This window comes from Citrus clementina, unplaced genomic scaffold (genome assembly GCF_000493195.1).
Source record: "Citrus clementina cultivar Clemenules unplaced genomic scaffold, Citrus_clementina_v1.0 scaffold_7, whole genome shotgun sequence".
NCBI classification, from domain to species: Eukaryota; Viridiplantae; Streptophyta; class Magnoliopsida; order Sapindales; family Rutaceae; genus Citrus; species Citrus x clementina.
The window spans coordinates 7472523-7489583 of NW_006262075.1; the positions used below are offsets into that span (position 1 = coordinate 7472523).

General features: G+C 32.4%; 1 protein-coding gene across 1 annotated transcript; it reads right to left on the minus strand.

The window, feature by feature from the left end:
• Positions 1 to 13277: 13277 nt before the first annotated feature.
• On the minus strand, positions 13278 to 16541 carry LOC18036649 (peroxisomal (S)-2-hydroxy-acid oxidase GLO4). Its single transcript, XM_024180029.1, has 10 exons — positions 16399 to 16541; positions 16196 to 16320; positions 15994 to 16118; positions 15695 to 15819; positions 15427 to 15484; positions 15228 to 15290; positions 14946 to 15015; positions 14513 to 14613; positions 13800 to 13904; positions 13278 to 13602 (listed from the first exon to the last, which is right to left on the minus strand). The coding sequence occupies exons 1-10, from the start codon at positions 16539 to 16541 to the stop codon at positions 13423 to 13425; spliced, it is 1095 nt and encodes a 364-aa protein (XP_024035797.1). The 3' UTR covers positions 13278 to 13422.
• Positions 16542 to 17061: the final 520 nt, after the last annotated feature.

Consider the following 17061-nt stretch of genomic DNA (forward strand, 5'->3'; position numbering starts at 1 on the left):
AGCTTGTGACAGGGAGCCAGCGCCCTGCACCTAACTCCCTTCACTGTCGACAAAGACACGTTGTGTTGTTGCATTTGCCTAGGTACCGTTGCTGTTGCCATTATTTTTAGATACTAATTTGTGTTTTTTAAATGGATTTGTGTAATTTATACTTAAATTTGATAATTTGTGTTGGATTGTGTTGAAATTTTAATTTTTCATTTACATTGGTTAAATATGAAATTGAGTATGTTATGTAGAATTTGAGGTCATTATTATAAATATATATATATTAAACATTTGTAATTATAAATGTAGAAACCCGCAAAAAATCCGCCGGGTACCATTGCGGGTTTAGTAATTTTCAAAACCTGCTGCGGGTGGATTTTCTTAAAAAAATTAAAACCCGTTGCGGGTTGCTGGTGAATTTGGTAATTTAAATTTTGTGCGGGTTTGGGTTTGGGTTTGGTAATGACAAACCCGCTGCGGGCAGTGCTCATTGCCATCCCTAACACTGCATCAGTTACACTGTGCATCCATCAATTTTTTGTGTGTTAATAGTGACAATATTATTATTATATATAATAAGTTTTCATGATAAACATGGTAAAGAACATAAATATATATACAATGATTAACACTAGAAAATATATATTTAATAAAAGTTAAAGTTATCATTTTTCACTTATAGTGTTGATAACACTAAAATTTTTATCATATTTACAAATCATTGGCTCATTTTATAAATTGTTTATTTTTATTTGTTTTTAAATATGATTTTTTGGGTTTTGTAGGAAATCCTTAAATTCATGATGCTTGGATCGGAAAAATGGACATGAAATTTGGACTCAGGCGATTTTGAAACCTTTGGAAGGATTGTTAGCCCTTCGATCCAAAATTAACTCTGAACGGTTCAGATTGTGCTACATGTCTGAGTTCATGTGCACCTTGTTACCCTAGATTTAATGCCCATGAATCTAATATTTCAACCACCTTGACAAATGAACCAACAGAGGTCCCACTTTGATTTCATTTGTAGCCATTGATTTGTTGAATCTAACGACCCATAATGGTTGCAATTTTAGACCTAGGATTATATCACTAAAACTTATCTAAAGATTGTGGTTGCAAACTCACAAAAAATATCATGTTAATGCCCATATTTGATCAACTCAATGTTTTCCTATATAAAGGCAAGAGCTCTCATAAATTTAAGTACAGATTTGTAGAGAGAATTAGAGTATTTATAGAGAAATGTGAGAGGTGAGTTTTGTAGAGAAATTGGGCGTGAACCTATAGTGAATTCTAGAGAAAAATCTCTACTCTTCTCTTTTGTTTTCAATTTTCTTGTATTGTATTTCATAAAATTTGTTAAATAAAACGAGCGTTTTTCTTGCCAATATGAGTGATTAATTTTTCTCAGCTAAATTAAAGGGTGAAACTCAATAATTTAAATTGTGGAATTAATTATTCTCTTTAGTAAGTTTTAAGTTTATTGTTTTTATTTACATAGTTATAAGTTATATTTTCTACCAGATATTTTCATTCCATGTTAATTTGTAGATCGAGATCCCCTTTAAATCTATGTGAGTATCCAGACATAATGTTGACACACCAATGTTATAATGACAACACTTTAATAAGACTATAGCACATTATACACTTAATCCCATATTCATCCATATAGTGGTTATTTAAGAAGTTATATAATATTTAAACTAGTGAAAGAAATACAAAAATATAAATATGAGAGACTGTTATGATAATGATTTGAATAACAATAGTGAATACCCTATCATTTTTTTAATTTAGACTATTTCTTATTAATTTCTTTTTATGTAATTATTTTTATTTAATAATTAACTAATAGATTTTTTAAATCCTTGTGGTTCGACCCCAGAATCATTAGATTATATTATAATTATGCACTTTTATACTTAGGAGTAATAAGCCACTTTTGAGTCGTGCCATACAACGAAAAAAATATTACCAATAATGAAAAATAGAGCAGATGTGAGGTGCCGCTGGTACACCTTAATCACACTTTTAATTCATTTCCATGCACCCATAAAACAGATGTTCATGGTACGGTAACAAGCCAACAGCACTTGTTGATACATTGACCATACATGAAGACTTCAGAAAGAATTGTTTTACTTAGGGAACGGGCTATGAGAAAACTTGATATCATGTCCTCAAGATTGTCATTATCAAGAGTGAAGAGCTTGTGGTGGAAATCTCACAAAACAATAACCCATCAGAACTTGTTGGGGATGCTACTGACACATACCTTCCAATGCTTAAGTTAAAGATCGAGAGTGGTACGATAATAAATAAATAATAAAAGAGAGAAAATAGAGTAAAAAAAAGGCTTGGAAAATATTGTATCCCCTCTTTAATATACCTTTGAGTGGCGACCTCTTTATATAAGAGAAATAATTAAAAGTATAATTAAGTTAAGAAAACGTATCTCCTATTTTATAGGATTTGAGTTTAATGAGGATTAAGGTTTATATTATTTTATCTTATTTATATTAGGACATGTTGTTGTATGTGAGTCTTGAGGCTTGGGATCAATTTTTTTTAGTATCAAGTCAAATTTGGTGAAAATACGAGTATATTAGTAGTCCCCTAGTTTATAGTATTCATAAGTTTACACGTGAATGCTACGAAGCAAGAAAATTTATAATATGTTAGTTTTTCATGTTAACTTTGTTGATTATCATGAGTTCTCAAATGTCATGAGAAGTCTTGAATGACGTGAGGAAACATGAATGATACGAGGACAACTCAAATGTCTTAGAGATATGTTGAATGACATGAGATCGAGGCCAAGAGCATGTGGCCAAGCTACATATTATAAGATTGAGGCCCATGAGCATGTGGCCGCGTTATGTGTTATTTGCTATTATTGAGAGGGAAGAGTTTGGTGGTTGGAATCTTGCAAAACAATAGGGTCTAACCAACGTACACTCTCTTCCGATACTTGAGTTAGAGATCGAACAATACTAAATAAATCATAAGAGAGAGAAAAGAGAATAAGAGAAAGATTTAGAGGATATTGTAACCCCTCCTCCAATGTGCCTATTTCTCCTTTAATAATCAAAAGTATAATTAAGTTAGGAAATTTTATCTCTTACTTGATAGGATTTGAGTTTGATGAGAATTATGACTACTTGTATTGTTTTATCTTATTTAAATAAAAATATGTTGTTAGATGTGAGTACTCAACCTTAGGATCGATTCAATTATGTCATTATATCGAGTTTGGTAAAAATATGGGTACATCAATACTATTTTTTTTCTTTTTTAATATACATTACTGTCGCTCTATACTTTACTATAAATTTACTAATAGATTCACTAGAGCATCAATAAGCCTAGATAAACAAGATGACTATTACAATGACTACATGAGGATGGCAAATTGCAGGCATAGGCTTGGTCTTTTCAAAACTAGGCCTATGGTCATGTCAGGAAGAGTATAAGAGTAGGCCTATTGCGGGCTGGGCTCAGGACAAACCAGTGTTGGGCTTTTATATATATTTTAATTATTTTTTAAATGATTGTAAATTTATAATGAGTTAATAATCAATAAATTATTAAAATTAACAATAAATTAAAAAATATTTATTTTAAAATAAAATAATAAATAAAAATAAAACAAATAAAAGTTTATAAATTTATTTTTTTATTATTAGATTTTATAATTTAAATATGCTCTTAATTAATTAAGAGTTAATAAAGAGTTTAATTCATTACTTTAATTTATAAAATTCATTTTTTAAAAAATAAATAAATAAAAGGCCGAAGCTGACCCAAACTTTATTTTCTTAAGTTTTTATCTACATCCTCATGTGAAAGGCCTGGCCCAAACTTTCATCCGATGTCCCCTCTCTTTCTCGCAACAATTTTTTTTTAATGATGCATTGGGTGTGTGCAAGACATAGAGGTAGTAAAAATACCCGCCCGGTCCGGACCCGGACCGTACCCGGGCATTACGGGCCAGGTATTATCCGATCCGGGTATGAAGCCGGGTCGATCTTGGGCATCACTTGATAAACCCGGAACCCGAATTTTATTATAAAAAATTATAAAATATATATTATTTTAAATATTTTATATTTATTTGACTTATTTATTATACATATATAAAGTTTTAAACACTTAAAATTTATATTTTCATATCAAATTTTATTGAAATAAATTTAAAACTTATAAAATTACCAAAAAATAAAAAATATATACACATAAATATTAAAAAATATAAAATCCGGGTACCCGGATTAAAACCCGGCCCGGACCCGGACCCGGCCCGGGGTTTTGCCATCTCTAGCAACACATCGAATCGCAAACTGCTGCTGCCAAATGAAACTGATCACAGGACTCGACTAGCTTACAGAATCTGTAAGCTACAGACTGCAGCATCAGCCATTGGATGTGGAGTGAGAAATTAAACAATAGAAAAAGGGATGGTGGAATGATGGGAGATGTTAGGTATAGAATCTGTACCATAGGCAGGTCCCTGATCATAAGGCTTCAAAGGTACATTCCTTCATTTTTCATTTGCGTGTTGCTCTACGATTTGACTTAAGTTTCAAGTTAAAGAATCTGATTAAAAGTGTAGATGCTATGGCTGAAAAAAAAATGGGTTCAAATTTAACTCGATGAGTGGCACTGGAGAGATAGAATGACGAATCATGATGAGTAGGTCAGTTGTTACTACTGCTGATCCATTTGGATTGCATGGAAGAGATGATGAAATGAGTAGGATATTGGAGTTAGTGTTGAGTAACAGTAGTGAAGGGCCAAGGCCAAACCTTCTTCCCATTTTGATTGTAGGGATTAGAGGGATACGGAAAACAGCTCTAGCTAGGCAAGTTTTTGACGATGGTGGCGTGAAAGCCAATCGCAATTTGGGAATCTACTTCTTACCATAGGGATGAGAAAAGGGTTGCAAAAGTTATTCTTCAATCCTTGGAAAGTAGGACGTCAAGTCTTGTTGAAGAGGAAACTGTGTTGCAATACATAAGTGAAGTTGTCCAAGGAAAGAAATTCCCTCTTGTCTTACTGATTTGTGGTGAAATGAACGTGCTAAATACTGGGACCAACCAAAGTACTCTCTGAAATCTGGCTCGAAAGGAAATAGAATTTTATTGACCAAAACTGAGCAGAACATTGTAGATAAATTGGAACCAACTCTATGCTTTCACTAGGGAGACTGACCGATCAGGATTGTTGGTTATTGGTTTGCCAAGAAGCATTTTATGGAAGGGCCCTTCATGAGTATAAAAAATTAGAAGACAGTGGGGTTTTTGTTAAGTATAATGGCTTGCCTTTTTGCTGTAAAGATTCTAGGAAGCCTCTCGCGTATTAAGACGAAACATAATTGAGTGGAAAAGTGTCTTCGATAGGGAGATATAGGAACTTGACGGAGTAGAAAATGAGCATATTAGGCCTCTATTATTGACCTACTATGACTTGCATTGAGGAAATGCTTCTTGTATCGTGCCTTCTTTCCCAAAAACTATGAGATAGAGACAGATTGATTGGTCAAGTTATGGATGGCTCGGGGTTATCTTAAGCTGAAGGGAAGGGAAGATATGGAGTTAAGAGGAGAAAAGTACTTTAGAAACTTAGCCTCATGCTCTTTATTCCCAGATTTTCAAAGAAATGAGTTTGATGGTAAAATAATAAGGTGCCAGATGCACTCCATAGTGCATGATTTTGCTCAGTGTCTTACAGAAAGTGATAGTTTGAATGCAGAGGTCAAGGATTCTGATTACAAGTGTCACTTAGAGTCTTCTCATGAAAAAATTTAGAATTTAATGATAATGTTTGAAAGTGATGACCTCTTTCCTATTTCAGTTTACACTCAAAAGAAACCGCGGAGCCTTGTGGTTGAGCGTGAAGGGTATTTCATGAAGGGCATAGTTCTGTCTGAGGTGTTTGATTAGTTGACATGTCTGAGGACACTGGATTTGAGTCCATGATAGTGTTTGGTGTAAAGTGATTGAAGTGGTTCCCAGAGGAATAAAATGATTAATACATTTAAGGTACCTTAACTAGTCTAACAACAAAAAGATAAAAGATTGCCTGAGATGTTGTGCAAGTTGTATAATTTACAAACCTTGGAGCTCAGTTGGCGTAGCAGTCTCAGAAATTTGCCTCAAGGGATGGGGAAGTTGATCAAGCTGAGGCATGGAGAAAATGTTGGGACTCCACTTAGCTACATGCCAACGGGAATTGAAAGATGCAGTTAGTTTTTGGACACTAAGTGAATTCATTGTCGGTGGTGGAACTGATGATAAAAGGGCTAGTAAACTTGAATGTCTGAAAAGCCTGATCCATCTTCTAGGGATCTCTTACGATAAAAAATGCTGGGAAATGTGAATAAGGATGAGATTTGCAAAGCAGAACTTTCGGAGATGGAAAATCTCCTTGCTGTGTGTATAAGTTTCAATAATAATGATAAAAAAGGAGGAAGAATAAGGATGATGAAGACCGTCTTGAGGGCTTACAGTTGCCTCAAAATCTTGAGACCTTAAACATTTTTTACCATAGAGGTAACAGGATTTCTCGCCTGAGAATAATGTTGTTATCTAAGTTGCAGTCTATGGCATTAGATTGGTGCATGAACTTAGTGCAATTGCCTCTTTTGGGAGAATTGGCAGCCCTTGAGTCACTGACTACACGAAGGATGAAGAACTTGTAAAAGGTGGGGAATGAATTTTTGCGAAGTGATCAAAGTCGTGGGAAACCATTTGTTGTTTTTTCTAAATTGACTTGACTTGTTTTTCAGAAAATGAAAGTATGGAAAGAGTGGAAATATAAAACGAGGAAGAGGGCATCATTATGTAATCATGCCAAGTTTTCATTCATTAACAATTGGATTCTGCCCCAAATTAGAGACACTTCCGGATGACCACTGTCCTTGAACACTATATTCGAAGATCATTTCATGTCATGTGCTGGAAAATTGTTATAAAAAGGGAACAGCAGAGAGGCAAAAGAACTCTCATATCAAGATTTCTTATGCAGTTGAACTGCAACAGACACAAAGGTAACTCTTCTCCTTGTTTTTACATAGTTTGATTTTTAGAATTCGTTTTTGGTTTGTCATGATCCTGTAATCTTTTGTCGTATATAAAATAGATATGCAACCACCTGCATTTGTAAAAGAGATGTTAATTTAATGCATTGTTCTATTCACTTAGAAATTGTGGATGACATCACTGGATAATTTGATCTTATTGGTTTTGTTTTCTAGAAGAATGGTGTGAGAAGTATTCTGGAGAGGAATCAAATGTTATATCTCGTGCCCCATTTAAGATATCAAATATTTGGTAAGTTAATCTCTTCAACTCACACATATCACATTCCTGGACTTGGTTTTCAGAATGTAGAACTGGCTACTAGGCACAGCAACTAATCAATAGAATTGTAAAATTATATCTCAGTGCAGAGTAATTACTTCAAAGTCTCCAAAGATGATGTGGGCTGAGACAGAACCTTCCCCTTTGAAACAGAAAGAAAACGTTATCTTAAAACTTTTGCTTATAGTTATGTTATAGTTTGAACTCCTTTACTACTTCATAATCATTATTCTTCAATCTTGAGGTGTTTCTCATAGTGTAATACAACTTTCAAAAAATGGAGATTGCATTGAAGTCAGAAAGGGTGCGAAAGGCCGTTGAGGGAAGAAAGTTGATAAGACGCTTTGGATGGGCTATTGTTAAACCTCGAATAGTATGATATTGTATGCTTTAAACAAAGGTCAGGTTATTTTTTTTCTTCTTCAGTTCTCGTCAAGAGGCATCATACTATTTAAGAAATGAATTTGTATATGCAGTCTAGCATTGCTTTTAAAGCAGACAATGCAGGACATTGACTTCCAATCCTTATCATCCTTGATATTTCCAAATCTTGAATCACGTATTGAAGCTCTGCAAGGAAAAGGAAATGGATCATTCCAAGTTACCAGTTGCAGGATGATGGCAGATCCGATTACAAGACATCAGGGAATAGTGGCTGGATTGCCTAATTCTAAATGATATTAATGAATCATGACCCTTTGTTCTGTCACTTGGTTTCAGGAACGAGCCACTAGAAATATTTTCGTTGCTCTTTTTATGTCTGTCTTTCACAACGAAGGTAGAAGATTGAAGCACAAAAGGGTGATTGATATGTTGTTAACTTTTATCTTTGTACAATATACCAAAACAATTTATTTTAATGTAGCAACTGGTAAGTCCTTTTATTTTCATGTTATTCAGCAACGGATGCTTTTTGTTCCTCTGTGGCCTCTTTTGTATTCGATACAATATACATAAGTTCGACGAAGGGTTCCACTAAACTTCATTTTTCTGTGATGCTCACATAATTTTGGATATGGGAGCAGGAGTTGAAGCCACTAATTCAGACTGAAACATTGAGCCAAATTTTACCAAAATTTCACTTTGTTTGATGCATTTGCATATTAGGCACTTTAGGTCCGTGGCCTTTTGCTAGCTTGTCCTAGATGGTGCAAGGAAACAGAGTCACAAAATCAATCGACAAAAGAATTTTATAAACCATAAAAATACTTCAAATTTAATTAGTTTAAATGATTGCTCATGGTTTAATTCATTCATACATATAAGGGTGTGTTTGGCACCCAGCATTACTCCTCATTACAGCCTTGTATTGTATTAAATTAATACAATACTATGTTTGGCAAAAAATGAACTATGTATTAGACCACATTGTAATACACCAAACACCGCAAAAATTAAACCCGTGAGGGGGGTCGTAATTAGGCCGCATTGCATTAGAATAGAAAGCAAATACTTTCTTCTTCACGATCTCAGCCACAACCACAAACCAAATCTTCTCTTCGCAAAACCCAAGGTAAAATTTTTCTCTCAAACTCACTCGCCTTTCACTCACAGATTTTCCTCCCTTCTCCTTCAATTTCTCAAGAGCCAAACATAGCAAATGGAATCACTAAGTGAGCGGTGTAGTCGAAGCGTCTAAATCTTTGATTGGAGCCAATGCGTCATTTGAAGTTCAAACAACAGCGTAGAGTGGCAGTGGTGCTACGGCGCGGTTCAAACAGACTCTCGTGTAGATTTCATTTTTCCATTTAGGTTTTGAGTTTAAATGTTTCAGTTGATGACTCTATAAAGCCCAAAAAAATTATAATAGTAATAATAATAATAATCATCATCATCATCATCTAGACTTTTAGTACTCATATTGTCCATGATATTAAAAGAAAAATAGAAAAATACACTGTTACATAATAAATATGACACTTTCACATATAAAGTGATTGTCTGATAACTCTGCTAATTAGAACTAATTAATTAAATATTAAAATGTATTTTTTACCCTTAAACGACGTGTTTTCTCTATCATTCTTTGAATACCAGAGACAAAATGAGGTATTAAAAAACTATAAAGGATTAAAAATTAAAAATTATATATTTTTAAAAAGTACGAAAAAAAAGGTAGACGGTAAATAATTACCGTTAATCCATTCATCGAACACCTTGTTTATCTTACAATAAGGTTAGGTGGCAAAGTATCATTTTTCACCTCATGGGTCATGAAATTGGAAATCGGCATGTCTTTACCACGATTAAGATTTCTTTTTCTTTTTTTAATCTAGTTATCACATCATGCGTTTAAATTTTATTTGGAGTTGTTATAATATAATCGATAGAAATCTTTAACGTGAGAAAGCAGCAGCATTACCTTGACGTGCGGTTACTGCTGGCGGTGTGATTTGTTAATAATGAAGTATTTAATGAGAGAAGGTGGCGTGGATTTTTTATGGTGTGGAATTTTCTAGACTTTATTTGCACTCTTAGATCATGCTTAGATGAATTGTGGGGTTGCATTAAATTTTGAGATTAATAAAATAATTTAATTTAAGGTATGTTTGGTTGTCATGAATTAATAGGATAAATAAAAATTAATTCATAACAATTGGGATTATTAGTATTTATATTTATATAGGTTTAGGTGAGATAAAATTAAATGAAGAATTTGTGTCCTCTTTATCACTATTTTATTTTTCATTTAACCCAATATTTTAATAAAAATTAAATATAGAAGTTAATTTCATAATTTTTTAACCTATAATTTTGTTTTATATAGAATATCAAAATTTTATTCATTAATTTAATTAAACTAATATTGAATTTTAAACATAAAATAATAAACTATTTCTTTGTAGTAGCATTGAATATTAAATATTAAAGTCAACAATTATCAATATAATTTAAAAATATTATATTATTTAAATAATTATTTAAATTTATTAAATTAAATTAATATAGTCCTTTTCAATATTGTCCAATTTAATTTTAAAAGTTAATTCAATCAAATCATATCTTCCAAATGTAACCTTAAGTTATTAAGGTCTGGGTTTAGTGGGGCAATAGGGGGACACCTGTTCAAGACTCAATCGATGCTCTCCTACACAAATTAATAGAAGGTGTATGTATCTCTCTAAATATTTTTGGAAGTATATATAACTCCTCGGTAGATCTCAAATTACACTATATAAGCGTATAAACTTAAGCTAATAATAGATAATAGGTTGTAAGATGTAACAATTTTTTTTTTAATAAAAAAAGCCTTCCTGTTACTTTGACTGTCCGTGCACTGTTGCACGGGTCGATATAATTGGTCTATCATTTTTATTTGTGTTTATAAAAAGTTGCATGAATATGAGGCTTTTCAATATCAACTCTTAAAATTAAAAACTCTGATCGGTCTGGTACTTATCTTGGGGGCTTTGGGAATAATTGGGACGTCTTCGGGCAGCTTTTTTTTTGAGGTGATATGCCATGTTGCTAGTTATTGAAAATGCCATTGCTAGAGGTTGGAATTATTCATGGCATGAGGTTATGCTTCAATTCTTGTTGTTACTTATTTTGTAATCTCGAGAATTGGATTTAATTAACTACTGCATCGTGTGGTGAATTTCATGCACTTCAAGATCATTCCTATTTTTCGAGGAGAGACCAATGTTGTTGCTAATCGATTAGCTAATCTCAAGTGTCAATTGCAGCTCGCTAACTTGGTCGGTTAGATATTTCATCATCAGATATTATTAGTCTTCTTTAAGAAAGATGCTAATGGATTTTACTATTAATTAATTTTTTTTTAATTTATTAACTTGCCTATTAGAATGGGTTTTTGTTGCTCTCATTTGGGTGGTGGAGTGGATTTTAAATAGTTTTTTTTTTATATACTGAAATTTTAGGGGAGGTAAGACGCAAAAAAAAATGAATTTGCACTTTACCCATCCGCTTATGTTAAAAAGAAAAAGAAAGAAAGAATAGACTTTTTGTTTCGTGGATGCAATTTAACTGAAATGGTAAAATCTCTCCTATTACAAATAAGTGATTTGGGGTTGGAACCTCCCACACGAATGGGGAAGAAATCTTTTTGACATTAGACTAAACAATAACTATTAAAAAAAAAGTTTTTCGATTTATTTGAGTTGTGTCTTTTAAAATAATTGTTGTTAGTTGGTTGTATAAATAATTAGATATGAAGAGAAAATGTTTAATATTTAATAAAATTTATTATTAAAAGTGCCTAAATTTTAAAAGCAGTTATACACATGTGGTAAATCTTACTGTAAAATTGTTGTAAGAATATAAATAACTGAATTAAACATAATATTGAAGCAATCTTATTTAGATATTTATAAATATGTATATAAAATATTTTTTTATTGTGTATATATAAGAATTAATAACTAAAATAAATATTTTATTTTTTAATTTTGTTATCTTAATATAATGAGTAGTAATAATAATAATTTCTTTAAAGTTAATAATTTTATTTCTTAAATAATAAGGATAAGTTTAAATGTTTATAATATATATGATGATATAAATGAAATTATATCGAGTATAAAATTTATTCACAAAATCAAATTTTAAAAAATTACTGATTTCTTACGTTTTTAAAATCTACTGTAAAATAAAATAATTTTAAAAAATTCATCAAACATTAAAAATAATTTTTAATTTTTTAAAATTATTTTAAGTATTTAGGATAGTCCAACGGGGGCCTGCCCCACTATTAAAGCTTCCGTCAACTATGATCCATCTGAATTAGAAAAATATATCAGATAAGATATTTTAATTTTTTTTTAAGAGAATGATTACTCCATCATTATCCACGTCTTTGTACTTGTCATTTGCTGCTCCCACAGCCGCCTCAAGGCAGCTGCCATAAATTGGCCGCCATCTTTCTTTTTTCTGGTCAACAAGTCAAAATCTTATATTAATGCATTAAAGACTTACAAACATTGTCCATTATAATTGATTAAGCAGCTCTATTATAGTTTAGTTTTTTACGTGATTATACCTGTTTTCCTATTTATTACTAACAATTATTATTATAATAATTTTTTTAACAAATTTTTATTTGACATCCAACAATACAAAAAAGCCTAAATTAAAATTTTCTCTGAAGGCCATAAAAGCTCTTGAGCTGGCCCTGACTTCGATTCATCCCATTCCATCTTTAGCTTATTTTATTATGATCTAAAATGAATGCAAATATATGGGAAACAGATCAATAATTATTGGATAGGCATGTCCGTGAATTAACGGTACATTTATTTCCTGAAATGGGAATGAGAATGTGCTGAAATGTTATTGATGTGTTTATGTGAGAGAGAGTGGTTAAGATGTTAGTGGAGATTGTGGTGGTGAATTGTTGAATTTAGAAGATGGAATAAGAATTATAAATCTATATAGATTGTGGTGACTTTTTTACAAAGATAAATAAATAAATAAAGGATGCAAAGAAATCAGAGAATAAAGAAAAAAAAAACAAAGGAAGAAGAACAGAAGAGAGAAGGACGAAAAAGAATTGCAGAAGGAGATTGAGCTTGGAGATGGTAAAAGAGGGAGATAAGAGATAAGGATGATGTGTGACCTGTCAGATTTGTGTTTATTGTTTTATAATTTATTTTACCATTTATTTTATAAAACAAGCAAAATATGTACAAGTTGTTTTGTAATTCATCACTCAATCTATTTGAAAAGTTTAGAATTTATTAGTTTAATATATATTTAATGAAAAATTATGATATTTTTTATATTTATATTAAAAATGATGTAAAAAATTTTAAAATTTAATACTTCTATAATTAATTTTTTTTAAGTACTAAGAAATATTGTTTTGAAATATATAATGTAAATTAATCACCAAAAAAATTAATATATAATGAAATATATAACTCCAAACATGATATAATTAAAAATTAATACAGTATAACGTAATACCAAACATTGTACAATATTATTATAATTCAATACTAATACAATACAAAATAATACAATATAACTGTATTAAAATAATACAATACAACATAATACAATAGAGTGTGCCAAACGCACCCTTAGACATTTCTGCAACAGAATAATATTACAGCATCGAATGGATTCTCTCCTGCTCAGTTCTCACATGGTTCCTGGTAATATGTTTCACACTAGGACAGCCAGTAAGGGCCATGGTCAACTCAAACTCATCCTTCAGCATTTCGATGACGCGTCTCACCCCATTTTCCCCTTTTGCAGCAAGGCCGTAGACTACAGGCCTTCCAATCTGGAGTAACATATGACATACATTTGTTTAGTAATCAAATAAGGTCCCGAACAAAAGTAGTACTGCAGCTGAAATAAATTTCTATGTTACCTTTGTGTCCCTGGAATCAACTGTTAACAAAAGAGAAAAGAAAGGTGGCTCCAGAGTCTCACCACTGAAATTCAAAAAACTTAAGGGTGAAGTTGTGAAAAGCTTACAAGTACAGCTTGTGCACCGAGGGCCAATGCCTTGAAAACATCTGTTCCTCGCCGCACGCCTCCATCCATAAGAATTGGAACTCTTCCTTTAACGGCATGAACCACCTGCAAGCTCAGGGTTCACAAGTATAAAATGTATTGGTTACGATTTCCTTGCTAAAATCTAGTGTGTAACCCAAAGTTGTCGGTGGACACATATCTTATTCCAAAATGCTGGTCATTTCTACATCGAGCTAGTTAGATCGAAAAATGTATTGTTACAAGATCTCCATCATTAATACATGAAACGGCAAGTTCCATTGTCTACACGTCAGAAAACTAGCAAAAACTATATGCATTAGCATTGTTATGAGCACCCTATAGATTTGCGTCTCCTGTTTCCTAATTCATATGCCTTAAATTAAAACTCAGAATATTAATTAGGAGAATTATGTAATCCTTAATAATATGATATTTCTCAACCTTTCAAGTTAAATTCAATGGCAGCAGCAATGTTGTCAGTTTGGATTCCCTTTTACAGTCTTAAAAAAGTTTTAGAATGCATTCTACTAATCAACATTAATCAAAATAAACTGACACATATTTGTAATCAATTCAATTCTCACAATTATTTACGTACTTGTAAAAGTGAAGTATGTTTAGATCTATATACAAATCTAGATCATATTGTCTGCAGTTTAGAATGCTAAAAGTGGTGTGAAATTTATAGTCACCTCTTCCAGAGCAGAAATAGTGGCAGGACTATAATCTAACTGTCGAGCTCCGTGATTGGAGACAATAATCCCAGCAACACCTACTTCCACAGCTTTTATTGCTGAAAATTTTAGAAACCAAGCAATTAACAAATCTTCAATTAGGAACTCACAAAAAAAATGAAAATATTTCTGATGAAATTCATAAAAGAGATAGATAGTGACGTGCGGAGAGGATATTTAACAAGAATATTTTCATTTGGATGATTGGCATCTCCAATTGTACAAACTTTAATTCTAAGTCTCTAATCACACTACCGAATCACTGCATAAATGAACCTCTGGCTTAGAGACTCACAGTGTATAAATGGAAAAGAATCCTCTTTTAGTCTAAGGCTACATGGAAAACAAAACAAAGCGATACTCATATCATCAGATGGAGCTTTGATCTTACCATCTTCACGAGTAAGTATCCCCTTGATCAAAATTGGTAAGTTTGTAATAGATCTTAGCCATTCTAAATCCTGCAGAAGCATATGATATTCTTCAGACTCAAAACTTTACAGAGAGTATTGACATCAACAGCCAACTCAAAACTTTGCAGAAGCATTTGTTCTAAGTAGCTGAATAATATACACTTATTTTTTCTTGATATATTTTCCGAGCAAGGGAAAGAAACAGCCAGGACAGATTTTTTCTTGATATACAAAAGGTGAAAGACTTCACTTATCTCTACCTTCCAACTTAAAGAAGCATCCATGGTCTCATTGGCATCAGCTTCAAAATTCGAACCTGTATCCTGTAAAAAGTGTAATCCATTAAGTTAAAGTAAAGGATTATAGATATAGTCTATGAGTTTAAACAAGCAGTAAAAGTAAATGCCGGTTGAGAACCAGAAATATCAAAAAATAAATAAGTGAAACTGTAACACTCACGGAGCTGACTTTGGTTGATAAGAGGCCTTCCAAATTCTTCAACGGCGGTGTAATCATTCTGCAGATGTTGTTGAGTGAGATTCAAAAGACAATGTTTACTGTACCCAAATAAAAGGTAAAGGGCACTATATATTTCTTTTGGTGTCACAATACAAACATTTGTGTCATATCACTATCCTAAAAGGTTTTTTAACCAAAGTTTCAATTCAATTATATGTGGTAGTACTTGGAATATATAGAACCAAAGATAAAAAAGATGATAATTCACTTGTTCTTTATATCTGCCTCCCTTCTACCAAGTCTTGGAGTATCAGCAGTTAGGACAAGAGCCTTAAAACCATTCCTTTCAGCTCTCTGCACTAGAGTAGCTGTTATATCTCGTTTCTTGAATACCTATTCACAAAAAGGACGCCATAGTGTGGTTCAAACCCTTTAAGTAACATTATAAGAAAGAAGAAAATAGTTGTTGCTCAAAAAAATGAGCAGTTTCCTAATAAGAATAGGAGGGGAAAATAAAAAATAAAAAAGGAAAAAGAAAAAAGAAAGAGCCCAAGACAAGCCAACTACATATAATTGATAGAAGCGAACAGCATTGGAGCTGGCCGCAACCTCCTCTATGGTGCTGCTAGATGTGAAGGATAAAACCATTATGGTGTTACATGAAGCTGCTGCTCTGGCTGTGGCTACCTCTCCTGGAATATATACAAACACTTAATGTTAGAATTTGTACAAAATCTTCATGATGTACATCTTGAAGAAGGAATAAGACCTTCAGGGTTTGCAAGCTTATGGAAAGCCGTTGGAGCAATGATAATGGGAGCCGAGATTTTGTAATCAAGTATAGTAGTCGATAAATCTATTCTGCTGACATCGACAAGAATTCTTGGCCGAAACCTGAGAGATATAATAAAAATCCATTTGAAAGTTCTGAATCTAGTTCTAAGATTACTCATTGAAACTCATTTGTCTTACGTAATTCTATGAAAGGCTTCCACATTCTCTTTTAGGGTATGTTCATCTTCTGCTCCACCAGCGTAGAAATCATAATACATTTTTGGAAGGGCCAGCCTTGCCAATTCTTGGAACTCATTCAAATTAACAGGTTCAGCTGCCATTTTGAAACCTGCAAACGTGGACATTAATCAACTTTTTCAAGTTAATCAATCCCCGGATGCTACATACTGCATGCATTAAATCAGAAATAATTCATTTTCAAGAAAACTTAAAGCAGCATTTTGGGATATAGCAAGAAAAATCCTGTAATAAGGTGGACACTTTCTCCTTCGGAAGTGAACAAATCATATGCCCAACGTTGCATAGGCCCCCCCCCCCCCCAAAAAAAAAACAAAAAAAGAAAAAGAAAAACGGTTCTCAGGATCATTCTATAACACACAACACTTGCTTAAAATTATAACGGAAATATTGTTTTCTTTCTGTAAATTTTCAGTGTACGGTGTTCTCGTCATACCGTCAAGAAATATACCGTATCCAATAAAGTAACATTTAAGCGCTTTCTTATCTGTCAATGATCCATTATACATGCAATTTCTAAGATACATACAGACATACATACACACTAGCACATGATAACAGCTAAATAATGCTTCACATCTATCAAAATCAGTAAGATCACCA